General features: G+C 38.4%; 1 protein-coding gene across 6 annotated transcripts in view; it reads right to left on the bottom strand.

Annotated features, from left to right (window-relative positions):
- Positions 1-15,872, bottom strand: part of SSBP2 (single stranded DNA binding protein 2) — a 176,599-nt gene that overhangs the window by 41,570 nt on the left and 119,157 nt on the right. For 4 of the 6 annotated variants that reach the window (XM_071802458.1, XM_071802456.1, XM_065860536.2 and 1 more), the window contains exon 5: positions 15,114-15,203. The exons of the other annotated variants lie outside the window; for them this stretch is intronic. In XM_071802458.1, the coding sequence (XP_071658559.1) occupies positions 15,114-15,203 (90 nt within the window). The remainder of the gene's footprint in view (positions 1-15,113; positions 15,204-15,872) is intronic. 6 annotated transcript variants of the gene reach the window in all.

The following is a 15,872-nucleotide window of genomic DNA, read 5'->3' as shown; positions in this document are numbered from 1 at the left end:
CTGCACCCTGTGAGGTTCTAGTGGCTCTTGGCTACTATTATACAACTTTGTAGCCCACAAAGAAGGTCAGTCCCTTAAATCAGGACCACAAATAAAAAATAAACAAATGGTAATACCAGCAAATACATTTAACACATCTACTTATTCCATTCTGAAGTGCGACAATAATCTACACATCTAGAAAGCTACAAGATCAGTGGCAAATGTGAGATCTACAGGAAAAAAGCACAAACATCTGACTAAACAGATGATGAAGAGGATCATTTTGGCAAGCAAGCATACCTATAACTGCAGAAGAAAATGAAGAGCTAAAAGTATGCTATGACTGTGAAGACAAGGACAAAAAATACTGATTCTTTATATCACGAAAGACAAGCTCACTTCTGTTCATGACACTGTCACTGGAGACATGGGAGAGATAAAGGAAAAAGAATCAACGGAACCTTTCCCACCCCAGAATCAGATGAAAGCTGAAATAATGTAACCTACATAAACACATGTTCAAAACAGGTACTAGAAAGCAATTTGAAATACAGAAGGTTTACAAACTGGAGAAGAAAGTTCAACACCAATTGTTGAAAGAATAATAAAAATGGCATTTGAAATTATGTGCTATAGAAGGGTAGGCTTCTCCACGCCATCTCTCTAATGACAAGATTCTGTGATGAGAAAGAAAGAGAAAAAGGGTTGAGCATGTGGTGAAGGCTGTAAACTTGAATACCCTTGTAAAGCAGTAAAACTGTAAGGAAATTAGAATTTCAAAGAACTTCCATAAAGGTCAACCAAGTGCATTGTATGGAGTGCAGCACACTCTAGTGCGTGTCTCAGATCTGGCTCACCTCCTCATTCACCAAAGAAACCTTAAATTTATTTACAGTTGTACAGCTCATAAAAGTGAAATCAGCAAAGTCTCTCAAGTCAACTGTATCTTAACGTAGAATCACACTATTAATATTAATACTATATATAATAGTGCATTATTGGTGGAACAACTATGCTTTTCAAGCAGGATGGAAGCCTGCTTGGCCCCTCTCTTCCCAGTGGGTTACCCTTTCTATGAAGTTTATAAAAATACCCATGAACTCTTTTTTTTTAAATAGAATCCAATTTTATTTAAAATATTTGAAACAAACACTTTCCTGCATGAAGGAGAGAAAGAGTTTTGCTCCCACACAATAAGTCATAATTTCACTTTTCAAAACATGAGTCTCATTGTTTCTAATTCCTGACAATTAGAGTCCATATTTTTCGTTTTGCTGCACCCCTGAGGTCAGTAGTTGCTTCAGATTTTTGAGAAGGTCTAGATCTTGGTAGGTCTCAAGTCTACTTAGTATAAGCCTCAGAGGGTAAGCCTGGGATTCTTCTCTGCAACGATCTATGTCACAAGTTTGTCTTGTTTTGAGGCATTGTTTCCTAAGCAAGCATCAAACCAGACTCTGAGAGCCAGTGCATCGATTCTTAACTGCCTTGTTAGTTCACTGCATGGAATAACTACAGGAGCCTCTTTGATACAACTCTGTCTTAAAAAAAGGTCTATATACACCAAATATTTATGTATCTGCGTATTTCCCTTAAATATATTGGTGTGTTTAAGTCTTCTCCCATTCTTTAAGCAACTGAACCCAAGTGGAACTGCAACTCATGACTTCAACTAGTAAATTTCATATAATTTTTATGGTTCTTGGTGATCCATGGGTACCAACACTGCACAGTTCTATAGGCAGGAACACATACGAACAACTGGGAAGCACAACTAATGTTTTGATAAATACAGCATTGCAAAAAATGGTGAGATGGTGATGTTCAAAGACAAATCTAAAAAATTTACACTGTTTTGGACCAGCATTTCATACTTAAGTTTACCACAAAAATTCCACCACCAAAAGAAATACTTATATATCCTATTTTTTGTGTCAGTTACTAAACTTCTCTCCCTCCATCAGCAAAGCCATCTTTGTCCAGAGAAGTTCTACCAAGATACATCAAGACACCAAGGAAATCCTGTGAAACATTTTAATGAAAATAAATGAACAACTTCTCACTAAAATAGGTGCATATTTTTCAAGCCTCACAGACACACACAAACTATTAAGAACTAGGCATTCTGAAAGACAAGAACTCAAGAGCATGCATTTTTGTCATGTGTGATGTTTCAGTACATTCCTTGTAATTAGGAAAAACAAGCTGACATTTACTCTCTGATCTAGTTATATTTTATCATTAACAGCTGCTGAAATGATCATGGCTTAGGGAGGAACCACTAAGGACTTAAAATTTCTTATGGCTAGCAGCTCTCTCTTCCCTTGACTTCTTGGAAACCTTTTCTTCCCGTTCATTCAACAATAGTGCAGCACATACACCACAAGAAATAATGGGTTCAAAATATGGCCACTAAATTAAAACCAGTGATAACAGGTTTTTAACTGGTCTGTGCAGTGCTTGTCTTCTGAAGACAAAAAATAAATGCTACACAGGTTGAAGACTCGGACATTCCTGCTTGCTACCTCATCCCCGTCTCAATTCAAAATTCAGCATCCTTGTAGTCTAAAAAACCTTTAATGGATCCCTCCACTACGTGCAGTAATGCACAATGTACAAGAGCACTTCTTCCAGCTAAGGATTACAGACATACGACTCTTCAAATAGTAGTCAGGGTAAAACCAGTAAAAACTAGTTAATCTGGAAATATATGCCAAAAGATAGGTAAAGCAGCAACAACTTTAGGTACCAGCTAGGGAGAACACAGTGGGGCAAAAGATGTTTTATCCTAGAGCCTTCTCTGTGCAAAATGATGTAGGATACTCTTCAAATAATATATCTGGCATTTCAGGGCCACATCTTACTTCAGATCTTGCAAAGCCTCTCTAAGGGAAACCAATCTCTTGCAGCTGATCTGACTGAGGAAGAAGGGTATTACCAGAGCGGCTCCATCCCGCCGTTATTTCCATGTGCTGAAATGGCTCTGAAGGGCTTCCAGTCCCTACTGCAGCCTTCAAATCCCTCTAACCCGCAACAGAGACATCACGCTGAATATGAGGAGGTGTAAACAACACTGTTGTGCACTGCCCTAAGCCACAATTAACTTCTCAAATGGACATATGCTAACGGATTAAGGAAAACAAAACAAAACCAATAACAAAAGAAAAAAAATAAAAACAACAAAAACACCACAAAAAAAAACCCCCCAAGAATCCCAAAACAACAAGAGGCAAACACAAAACAAAAATTAAAAAAAAGAAAATAACATTTAAAACAAGAGAAAAAAAAGAAGCATGTAATATGTAAGGCACAGCCAAGATGCCACCAGCATTTGGAAACACGTGTCATACAAGCTGTAGCAATAACATAAGAATCTGGTTAAGTGTTTTTGGAGAACGGCTAACTACACACATCTGCGAACGCTGTATATTGTAATTACTGCCTCCAGGTATAAAATTCAGTAATTTGGTATCACAAATAGCATCTTGAAGGCTGCTGTCATGCAGCTGACACCAAATGAATGCAAGTGGAAAACTTCTACTAAACTCCGTGAAAAACAAGCCAGATAGGTAAACATTTTCACACAGTCACCTCAGTATATATTTATTCATCAACTTAAAGTAAGAACAAAAACAAAGTACTAAAAAAAATAAAATAATAATAAAAAAGACAAAAAGAGAGACTACACAAAGTAAAATCAAAATGTGAAACGTTAAGACTAGTAAGCTTCCTGCTCTTACTTATAGCATCCTGTCATGTCAAATTGCTAAAAGGACTTGAAGAAAAGTTCAAGAATTTGAATGACAGCGACACACATTCTAGTACTTTTTGTTATCTTCATGCTAAAGAACAAATCCAGCCATGCACAAGAAGAGTAAAACTATCTTATAAACTTTGTATGTAACAGAATTCCGTGTGTTGTGTGCGTGTGTGCATCTTCAATGTCAAAGCTTTGTAAAACACAAGAGGACAAGCAGGCAACAGGCTTCTAGTAGAGAAACCTTTGAAGAAGAAACATTGAAGAACAGTGGCCCCACTGCCTACACTTTGATTTCAGTATTCAGGAAAAATATTTTCACAAAAAAAATCCACCAGGAAGCTGATGACACAAAGGCAGAGAAAGCGGCGTATTGCTCTGCCAGTTGTGCAATTCTTATTTTGCCTTCTTTCAGTTGTTGGGTGACTCTAGAATATGGTGTGGTTTAGCTTTCTTGCACCTAATAGTGATGGAATAAAAGAAGTAATAAGATGTCGTTCTGAAAGTACGAGAAATTTCAATAAATCTATTTATCTTTAAATTCACTTTGCTTCCAAAAGCTGGGATTATAATTTACCTGCTTCCAAATAGAGTGGGTTTTTTGCATTGATATTTTTATCCCTTTTTCACTCATAACACTGATATTCATCAACCACATTTTGTCCCACATAAATTGCAAAATTTACAGTAATACACAGTCAAAAAACTAATCCTAAATATTGCTTACATTTCAATTTGCATTGAGATGATGGCTCCCACAGAAGATCTCATGAGAGGCAAGGTGTTTTACGCATCTCGGGTGCTTCCATGCAGTGTCATACAACCATAGAACAGTCTGGGTTGGAAAGGACCTTCAAAGGTCATCAAATCCAACTCCCCCGCCATGAGCAGGGACATCTTCACCCGGCTCAGGTTGCTCAGAGCCCTGTCCAGCCTGGCCTGGGATGGATCCAGGGATGTGGCACCAGCCACCAGCGAGTTCAGGTGGACTCTTCTGCCTGCCAGGGACCTCCCCTCTGAGGGGGCAGCAATGGGCAGCGGAGAGAGGATCCATCTCCAACAACGGCTCCATCCAGATCTGGTGCCACACTCTTACTGCATGTTACGTGGCTTAGGAAAGCAGAGGAATGGGTTCTGCTGGCACCACACGGTGCTCTGCAGGGCTTCCCAAAACCATGTCTAAAATAATGGATTTTGAAGCAAACAAAAACTAGTTATAACACCTTTTCAGTGTACTTTTTTTTTTTTAAGCCTGAATTATCAAGTTCAGAACGATCTCCTTAGTTTATATGTCTCAGCACCATCAGAGGTAGAAGATGCTCCTCACTGGAGAATACCTCTTGGAAGAATAATAAGCACATCAGAAATTAAAAAATACAAAGGGAAACACAGTTTTAGCACTCGGTATAGAAATGGTTTTAGTTGGTTTCTCTAATTCAGTCACCATAATCTAAACACTGCTTGCCACTAGAAGCTGAAAATGGAACCACACACTTTATTTGTATACACGTGATGACAAATTATTTAAATTAATTATGCTGCTACTTGAAGAGTAGGTATTGCAAGAGGGTCCAAGCTGCCACCATCAAGGTCTCAAGCCACATGGGAATTGTCATAATGACCAAAACTCTTCACTTATTCATTTAGAGCCCTACAAGAAAAAAAGTGAAACAAACCAAAAATCTTTGTTCTCCTCTCCTCCATTAAAAATTAATTTATTTGCCAGTTACATCTTCTGTCTCTGAAAATACAATTCATATTAATCTTTTTTTGGTTTTCAAACTCTTTTCCTGGTTAAAATGATCGGCATAATTTAACTATAGTCCAAACCATAAGATATAAGAATGCTTGATATTTCTATTTCATTTTCTTATTATGGTAGCAGTACTGAAAAATGACACGGAAGTAACATTTTAACATATCTCAAGACTCCAACACTTTATAAAGTGCTTTAAAAGTGCTTTACAACCAGCACTGGTGTGTACGCCTCCATTCTCAATGAAATGGGGTTTTGTGCTCTTGAAGAGTGCCAGTGCTGAACTGTAAAATATGTGTAAATTGAATTTATCCAAGTCTGTTTACAATTCATACACTTTCATTTATTTCATTTCCTCTATGTTTGTTTGCTTTTTTTTTGTGGACATCTCCATCAGCAATAACAGTCACCACAGTCGTGTAAGACACTCTTCATTAGCACATTTTAATTCTAACCAGGTCTAAGCTAAATTAGCTCTCAAAATGACACTCTTGCGCTGGCACAGCCTGCTGACAAGGACAAACATGGAACTTGCCCTCCCCAAAGCTCAGACACAATATCATCAGTTCTTAACAAAAAAATATTCTCCTATTCAACCGCATTTTTCTGTTAATTTACAACACTTCTTGTCCCCCATCAACGCCCACATGGCTACCACAGTGCTAAAGGTCTTCGGTTTATATTTTGCTAAAGCATCTCAGACATTAAATTTGGGTTACACACTACACATCTTGTAATCTACCATTGCATATCAAACTAGGTGTTTTAATCTACACTGTTGCACATGAAGTCGTGTTAGATTCTCAGCACCAAGACAGTATGTCTCACTACACTAGTGTTTCCTGATGACCAGACCTAATTACATGAGCAAGTTATTCTCTGCGCTGCAGAAGAAGGTCCCTGAAAATATAATTTATGTACTTCCGATTTTCTAAGAGCAGCCTGACATGGCCCAGCAACCTCTAAATAGCAACAGTGAGGTGTGATCTAATTTAGAGTATAAGTGTAATATAAATATTTTTAAAGCCTTCCACTGACCTCTGTCTTGCACATCTAAATTTCGAAAAGTTACAAGAAAACTAGCAATTCAAACAAAATTAATGCCTTATCCCTGATCAAGAAATACAAGACTCATTCTACCACAGCAAAGAATATTGTAACACATAGCCTGCACACTCTGCGTAGAAAAAACAAGAAACAAAACCTCTTTAAAAACAAACAAACAAAAAATCAAACCCAAATCTTTTGTTCCCAGTTAAACATTTCTCTGTGATGCTAAAAGCAGGATCTGCCTGCTCTCCTGCTTACTTCTCCAGAAACTTGAGAAGGTAAGCAACACTCATTTTGATGATAGAGGATCTTTAGGAATTGCACAATTGTTACATCTGTCTCACTTCGTGATAAATATTATCCCATGCTCAAGAAGATTTAGCAAGTGAGAAAGAAAGGAGTGAAGTTCTGGATATTACCTTTAATGGAAATTTCAAAATAAGTGCAATTTTAGAAGGGCTGTTACTCACATGCATTTAAACCAGATTAAGAGCTTTTAATTTTTAACACATGCAAGTGTTACAGAAAACAAAGTATTTCAATCCTGGGAAGCCAAAACAAGAACATCAAAAAGTATTACCTTCTTTAAAAAATCAACAATCTGAGCTTTTAGAACTCAGACATCACACACACAGATCACTACACTTGAGAATACGTTTCCTCAGGTTTGTTAAACCTCGTAGCAGGATATAAAGTTGATTTCTTGGAACAACTTTGACAATGACAAGGCAGAATTTGTTATTCCTGGTTTTATATTTAATAAATATAATCTTTTGAAGCTACACATGTTATCATCATCCAAGTGTTTTGGCTTCAAACCCAAGCATCCAAGCTCATGTAAAAAGCAAGAACCAGACTACGACAGGAACTGAATTAACCTCAGCAGATGGAAGCACCGCAAACCAATGGCAACCCTTCCCCTGCTCTTCAGTACACACCAGCAGCAACTGTAATGCCAATTTTGGTGTATGGTCAGTAACCTTAAATTTCTGAGGTTCATCTCACAGAGGACTTGAATTTTCAGGATAAAATTCAGAAGTTTGCCACGGATCTCCTAGGTAGACGATTTGTGCCCAGCAGCAGCGGGTCTGTGGCTGCTCGCGATGTGGATGTGGAAGGGGAGGCGGGGGACGTGTGGGCTCAGAGCTTATTTAGCTACTCAAGCTGAGCAGTTTTAATTTGTTCTAACAGTTACGAGCAGTGAAACCATTACCACAACTGCAGGGTAGAATTATCCAAGCCAGCAGATGTCGGACACCTCTATCTTTTAAAAGCTGACTTTATTCCTACTATTTAGAGAGAACAGATGAAAAAGAGAGGAACAAACACAAACTACTTGAAGATGCTAATCCCCTCTCACATAGTCCAAAAATCAAAATAATTTTTTTAAATTAAAATATTTTAAAATATAGGATGATACTGGCAATGACAAAAATGCACAGACCCCTATTCTGCAAAGGATTGGACATATGCATAATTTTATGCACTTGCACATTCCCAGTGGGTATCAGTCTGCTATACTGGGGCGTGTGTATTTACAAACAACGGAGGTGCTAAAAGTACAAGAAAATTCTTCTTACTAACATTAATTATATAAACACAGGGGAAAAAAGTCCCCCTTAAAACCCATTTTCAATGCTTCACACATTGTATCAAAGCTGCCAGCTTTACTCACAAGCTGTATTTGTAGCTCTGCTGACAATTCATTCACTTGCAGTCATGTTTTAACAATTCATCATACTTTTCAAGCTTCTGGGACTTCACTGTATGTGCTCTGCTCAGGGCCCAATGCTTCAGCTTTTCACTCCCTCACCTGCAATTATCTCATTTGCTCCACTGGAAATTAGGATGGGCATGAGCATGCAGCAAATCCAGCTAACTCTGAAGTCATGATCTGCTTAATTTTTAATGGTTGGTATGTTTCAGTTTAACGAAAAGGTACAGATAATGCTGTGGAAGTGGGGAAAACATGAGTATCAACAGTGAAAGGTAAGTGTCGAAGCAGGATGCTACCATAACAAAATGTGGCTGCTTGAATGAAAATTCAAATGGGGGATAACAAAAGGTAAATGTCCTGGAAAACTAGGAAACTACATAAGCATTAAGGTAAGAAAATAACTGAAGGAGTTCTAAAGGGTTTAAAAAGAAGTAAAATGTTTTAAAATTGATATAGATACACATTTTGGTCCTGCAAAGACCAGTCTGAGAGATGCCTGCATCTTCCAGCTTTAGTCACGTAATTTAGCAGCTGGAATTAGGAATCCTCATTCCCTGTGCAAACAACGACCCCTCTGTGGACAATTCATAGAAGTAACACAGTCACTCCAAAATGGCTTTAAAGGGACCGGGGAGGATTTCTCCCTCCCCGTCTTCCTTACTGCTGGATGGCTGTTGGAATGAGCCACCTGGGAGCAGGTTCTGCCAGGGCGAGGGGGCAGATGACCACGTACCCAGCAGATCCCCGGTCAATACTATAGTTTCCAGGAGACACACACGCACATGAGCTAGAAAAAAGTGAGTGCGAGGACGGGGAGAAACCCCAAACATGCTGGTTTAACCCCAGCCATCACGGAATCAGTCGTAAAGATGCCGTCCCTGTTTGTCTGGGAGACTTCAACCAATGACTTCTAAAAACAAGATGTTTTACAGCCTTACACAGAAGCCCACAGATCCATTTTCTTTTTATTTATAAATAGGTCACTATTTCTGTTTCAAAATGCAAGAGGTACGTGTTGTTACTGATTTTTAATCCACTAACTTCTGGTTATTTTCACTACTTAAATGCTATTTAAACTGATTTTTTAATGGCAAATAGTAATGCCAGGCAGGAAGAGAAACAGAAAAGTTCTTTCTGCTGATGTGTCCTACTGAAACGATGCTCTTGTAAAGCATGAGGTCAGCTCTACAAGGCTAAAAATAATACTTTAGAATAATACGGGTTGAGCTAAAATGAGAATGAACAACTGCCACTAGATGGCATGACAGCCTTACATTATTTTGGTGGGCTGGGTTTAGGTTGGTATTTTTTTTTCCCCTTTATATAAGAAGAACATGTAACATTTGTATTTCAAACAGGGTGTCAACGTATCTTTCCCATGCCATTCCGACCATATCTCATGATTACAAGTTGGTGAATTAAGCAAACTACTTGACAATTCCTTTAGAATACACATGCACTACAAAAGTAAGGTTTAGTGGTAAGCTGGAGTAGAACAAATTTTAACAAATTTGCTTAAAAAAAAAAAGTTATGGATTTAAAAGAAAGAGCACTTCACTCACATGTGAAAATGCATATTCAGTGCTAGATTTTTTTTTAACTACCAAATTAAACAAGTCAACTGCCAATTAGTAAATAACCTGCTTCCTCTAAATCTCAGCTGGCACTCCATGAGTTAACTATTCAGCAGTGTCTCTCAGGTGAGTTAAATACAAACGCAATGTTGTTACCTGCCTGAGTGCCTTTAAAAAAACAGACAGGTTCTTTATACAGATGCAGACATGCCAGGCTTTTGGTCAACCATGTAATAAAAGAGATGAAGATAACCGGGGTTAATTATATATGCGTTTAAATGTTTCTCATAATTGCACTGCAAAAGTAAGCAATCAGGGTCAGATATTGTGCAATGCTAGTAGTCACTGACTTGGAGAAACATGATGAATAAAACGGATTAGAACACAGAACTCTGTATTCAGATGTGTTAAAACCGGGAAAAAGTAACTAAAAGACAAATAAAACCCTGTGAAATCAACACTTTACACTCTACTTAAAAATTCAAAATACTTCAGTGAACACAAGCTGCAAAACTTCTGTCCAGCCTCTGTTTATTTGCTTATCAAAGCTGATATTGTCCGCAGAGATCAAATAAATTACCTGTGAAAACAGAAATCTAACGTATCTTGAATTTTTTTAGCCTGTTTAAAGATAAGTGAAGAGATGAATGCAAATGGTCCAGAACTTCACTATCCGAAAAGCAGCAGTTTGTACCTGAACGCAACCCTCGTGCTTCACATGGGTACACTGGTGTGTGCCATGGAACAGAAGTGCATCCAGGCTTCAAAATTTCCATTACGATACTTCCAAACATTCGTGTCCTTATTTTCTAAATGCATAGTGTACCACGATGTGCAAGATATTTTTTTTTTCCGATCTTATTGTCCTCAACCAGAAGGGAGAGAGGCTCTGAGCAACCTGATCTGGTGAAGATGTCCCTGCTCATGGCAGGGGTGGCACTGGGGGAGCTTGGAAGGTCCATTCCAAGCCAAACTATTCTGTGACCATATGATTCTAGTACTGAAAGCTTTGCAGACCTTGCTTTGTCTGTGAGGCACTAGCGCTTCTGCACTGCACAGAACCAGCCCTAGAGAAAAAACGCTGCCTGTTCTCTGGCCAGAAAGCGAAACGAGACCGGATGATGTGAAAATCTGAGCGTCTCTGAATTCCATGACCTAATCCCCTTTGATTGCAAGTGGATGAATTTGTCTCACCAAAATGAGTTTATTAGAACCTTGCATAAAGCTTCGGCTACTGACATTACACACATCTTCTAATGTCTAGACCTGAAGGTAAACAACTGCTACAATCTTACTCAGTCCTCCAGTTGTCCTACTATTTTAGTATCAGATAGGACTTCAAAAAGAGGAACAAAGGCTAGGTCAGATTAATCTGTATGGATGGCCATACCAAGAACTAGCAACTGAGTAACTCTGGTGCTGAAAAACAGCAAAGAAAATGTCCTAAATTACTTCTAAGTGCCTTCCTCATACCTTAGCTTCATGTACAGGATGTGGTCTACAGAGGAAAACTGGCAAATTGAGCTGGACTAGATGGTCTCCAGAGGTCCCTTCTGATCCCAACCACTCTCTGATTCTGTGAAACTGAGGATGAATTTCAAGACTCAGATTGGAGTTAAGATGAGAAATGTAAACGGCCACCTTACCTTTATGCAGTCTGAGATTGTTTTATGATGTCTATTGCCCATGTAATTAATAATCTTTTAAAAGGACCTTCCCTTATGACATTCCATTTGACAGGTGGAGAAACATGAAAAAAGAGGATTGAACTATTCTGGATTACCCAGGAAAAACGTGGGAAACTTAAGAATTTTTGTACCCCAATCAACCACTGACCTTCTCTGAGGCTCCGTATTTACGAAAGCAACTTCACCAGAAGCGCTGACCCACCAGACAACACCCTCACTGAGCTGCACTTGACCCATTATTTCAGCCTGAGACAAATTCAAGTCTAACACTTGACTGGCTTCTCCCATTTCGTGTTTAAGAATCTTGTATGACAAAACTGTTGTCTTCACTCCTCCTGTACTCCCACACATTGTTTTGCTGCTAATGAACCAAGAGCAGACTCAATTACTGTATAACCCCCGTTTATTTCCAGAACATCACCTATTCCATGTACTGAAAAATGAGGACAAAAAACATGTAGCTATGAAATTTAAAGTTACTTTAAAATACATACACACCGGCAGATGAAATTGAGACACATTCTAACTCCACATAAACCTGTTTTCTTCTCAAATTTCATTTCTGACACTGCAAACAGTTTTCTCTTTTTAAAACAGTCATTCAGTTGATGACAATAGTCATACATAACCCTACCACCTTCCTTTCACTGAAGTTATCGCAGTTTGGACGATCAGCATTGTAGAGCTCATCATCCATCACCTGAAATGAAGTATAAAAACACAAGTGCAGAGATACAAGACAAACTCAACTGCTGGCTTTAGAACTCCTCCTCTCTGGACCACGCATAAAACGCCAGAAACTGCTAATTAACATCCGCGCTAAGGGCCTCCATATGTGTGAAAACCTCATTTTACCAAGAGCAGAGTTTCACCAGGTACTGTCTGAAAACAATACTTCTCTCATATTTATCTATTTCTATAGGCTTCTAATGAGAAGCAATTGCGGCAGCAAGAGCATCCATTTTGCTATGTTCCAGTTATTGGTTAGTGCTGAATGCCAAAATAAGGGTGGCAGTGCAAAACCAAGAGCCAGTACTGATGAGAAACTAAATGAATTTGAATTGTCTAGCAATTCTGAGTTAGCCAAGCAGAGCTGGAAGGTAGTGGCTGTCAAAAGCTTTAGCTTAGGCCAACCCAAACATTTCATATAGCAATAAAAGGCAGCTTTGTCATTTCAGGATGACCTTCTAAACAAATTTTAGGTTGTAAAAAGATCAAATATTACAATGTTTCTGTAGTGCAAAGTCTTAGTGAACTAAATATAGATATAAGCACCATTCTCCCACAATTTGTATAATCTTCCAACTGTCAAAACCCAAAACTGTTCACTTTCATAATCTATGAGTAACCATGACTTTCTCTTTCTTGTTCATCTTTTCACCTGCTTTTTACAGCAGCAGATGATGCTTCTCAATTTTCAGGTTTTACATACACAGCTATATCTGCCAATGTATTTTCTTGTCCTCAAATAAATTGACTTTGGTAGGATTCGGCTCCGCCTGAAATTATTACAACCAGATATTAACTACTTCTTGACAACTCTCACTCCAACACCACCAGACGTTGTCACTGACTGTCTGTACATATTTGCTTTAAGCAGACTTTACAGTTCCAGCACACTGTTACGCAAGTGACTGGATTTTGGCTGAGCTTCCCTTGCTGGGATCGCTCCCAACCATATCAATGCATCCGCTATCAAACTTGCAGTTGGATTTGCTAACCAACATGTCACTTCTCTAGCTATATTCTTAAGTAGATAACTACACTGAAAACTTATAATCTCTTGAAAAACGTTTGTTCCGTTGACAAGGCCATTCAACTGAGGAAAGTAGGTCTCCACCAACTAAAACTGTGAGGGACTAATCCTGAGTGGGGCATGTCAGAGACATGACGGCTCAGACGCAGCAGGTCTGAGGAGAGGGGAATTCAGGGTGATGTCTGGAGAAGTCCAGACCAGACTGTGCAGACCAGCTCTTGGAACCCACCTTGTGGAAGACTCATTGCCTGTGCTGTTGAGTTGACGACAGCTCTGATTAATGTCACAAACTGTGTTACACTGAAAATGAGTGTTCCTCTGTGTATTTTCCAGTCCCAGGCCTTGCAAAAAAGAGCAGGCTGTTGTTGGGGCTTCAGGTTAAGACCGAAGTCAGATACTGACAGACAGGGGAAGTTTACCTGTACTTTGCACCATGTTGTCTTTCTTACATCTTAAAAGATCTAGAGTGGCTAGAAGTCTTTTCACACTTCTAAAAAGAAAACTCCCACACTCTCCACCTGCAAAACCTTTAAAATAGTTATTCTCTCCTCTATACTTCACATACTTGTCCTATTTGTGCCCCTTCCCCCTCTTAATTGTCCTGAAAGACAATAAAAGAAAAAAACTTTAAACTTTAATTCTTTTGACATTACAACTGCAGTGGGTGGCTAACATAAGAAAAAGTGAAATACTTACACAATATAATAATTGAGATAAAATTGTGGTTAAAAAAACCCAGCTAACCAGATATTCCAAACAGTAAAAGAAGAAATAATATAATTAATCAGTTCTGCCAACTCCTGAGGATTTTGTGACTGGCAACAGTACGGTATTTTCTATTTCACTTGCAAATCTATTTTCATTCATGTATTAAAAGCCATGCCTCAGTCTTTGAGTTGATCAAGGAAACAACATGCTCAAGCCAGGCTCAGGGCTTCTTTATGTAGATACCAGTACTGCAGAGAGCAGTCTTCCCCTCTGTGACTGTGCAAAAACGAAGACCATACAAATAACTTTGTCACTTACATGCAGTGTAAAAAAAAGAGAGTTGATATCCTGCCATTTTTGTACAATCACCATTTGGATTAAAAAATTAATTAAACAATTCTTCCTCTCTCCCCCACCCCGATGAAATATGCTTCTTTTGTCTATGTATCTCAGGAAAGAAGGAAAAACAATCAAATTTTGGTGAAAAGGAGATCCAAGCTTGCTAATAGGAGCAGTCCAGCCTCAGACTACAACTGTTAAGTTGGCCCTGCACCAAAAGCTGCCACGTTTTCCATCACAGTGTTCTGTACTGTTTATGTCCGAAGTGCTAACTGGGTATTTAGTTCCATTTATGACAAAACTCAATAGAAGCAACACACGGTCTAAATATTTGGCTTGGTTTTTTAGGCGTTAGGGTTGAGATCTTCAATATGCAAGGAGATTCTCAATGGGATATTCTTAATTGCCTAGCTCTAATTCCAACTGAAATGTGGACATCTTAAAAATCTGGCCTGTGGCTTTATCACAGGGTTAAACACAACCAACAACTTTAAAGTTTCAACGCAATATATGTAATTATAGTAAATTCTTTGAAAATTATATTCGAACATTTTCAGTCTCCACTCATAAAACATTGTGAAATGAGTTGTGCTGTACTATTTCATGAATGACATACTTGTCAGAGAGAGATCCCTTCCTTTCCATCTATTCACTGTTAAGAAATAAACCCTCAAGTATTGCACCATATAGTGAAACATAGTTTAGAATAGGACCTCTTCTACAGACTTGTACACAGTATTAGAGGATTTTCTATCCTAAAATTCCTGTAATCATAATTTTTCTGAATACCTGAAAAAAACCCGGTGGTACAGGACCTACTGGCATGCCATCTCCTGGGGGAATGTTTCCTAGCACTGGACTGGGAGCTGCTGCAGCACTCTGAAAAGAACAAAGGGAGAATAAACCTTTGTCATTGCATGGTAGGCATTAAACTCCCCCCCCAGGAAAAACCAAAACAAACCAAACAAACCAAAAAAACCCCCAAAGCCTGACCAAAAATGCAGAAAGTCATTATCTGCATATGCCATAATGCTATTGTTTCAACTGAAAGTAAGTTAATACTGTAGATAGTTTAGTCTTTGTTTATACAAGTATCGTGATTTGTTAAAATAACATCTGTTGAGAGGAAGCATGCTATGGAGTGCATGGATATACAAATACACATAAATTAGATATATCTTGATTAGATTTTCAAAAATATCGCATCTGAGTGTGTCTATATGTATACAAATATGAATGCAACTTGCAGACTTTTTCTTGTATTATGTGTACAAATGTCCTCACACATGCACAGGGATATACACAGCATAAAGATAGTAATTTATGCATTTTATGAGCAATTTCCAAATACTTTAAAGATAATTTCAGCACACTGTATTATTCTTTCAGAACTACATCAAGCTTCAAAAGACAATTCTGTTACAAACAGTGCAAGAAGGAATGCTCACGACTCTGCTGCTAAGGCTTATGATTTTACCAACCTCAAAAATAACCACCATGACAAATCAGAAGAATTCAGGTTACGTTTTTGGAAGGGAAAAGAAAAAA

This window comes from Patagioenas fasciata, chromosome Z (assembly GCF_037038585.1).
Source record: "Patagioenas fasciata isolate bPatFas1 chromosome Z, bPatFas1.hap1, whole genome shotgun sequence".
In the NCBI taxonomy this organism is placed as follows: Eukaryota; Metazoa; Chordata; class Aves; order Columbiformes; family Columbidae; genus Patagioenas; species Patagioenas fasciata.
This window is presented reverse-complemented; position numbering and strand designations above follow the sequence as displayed.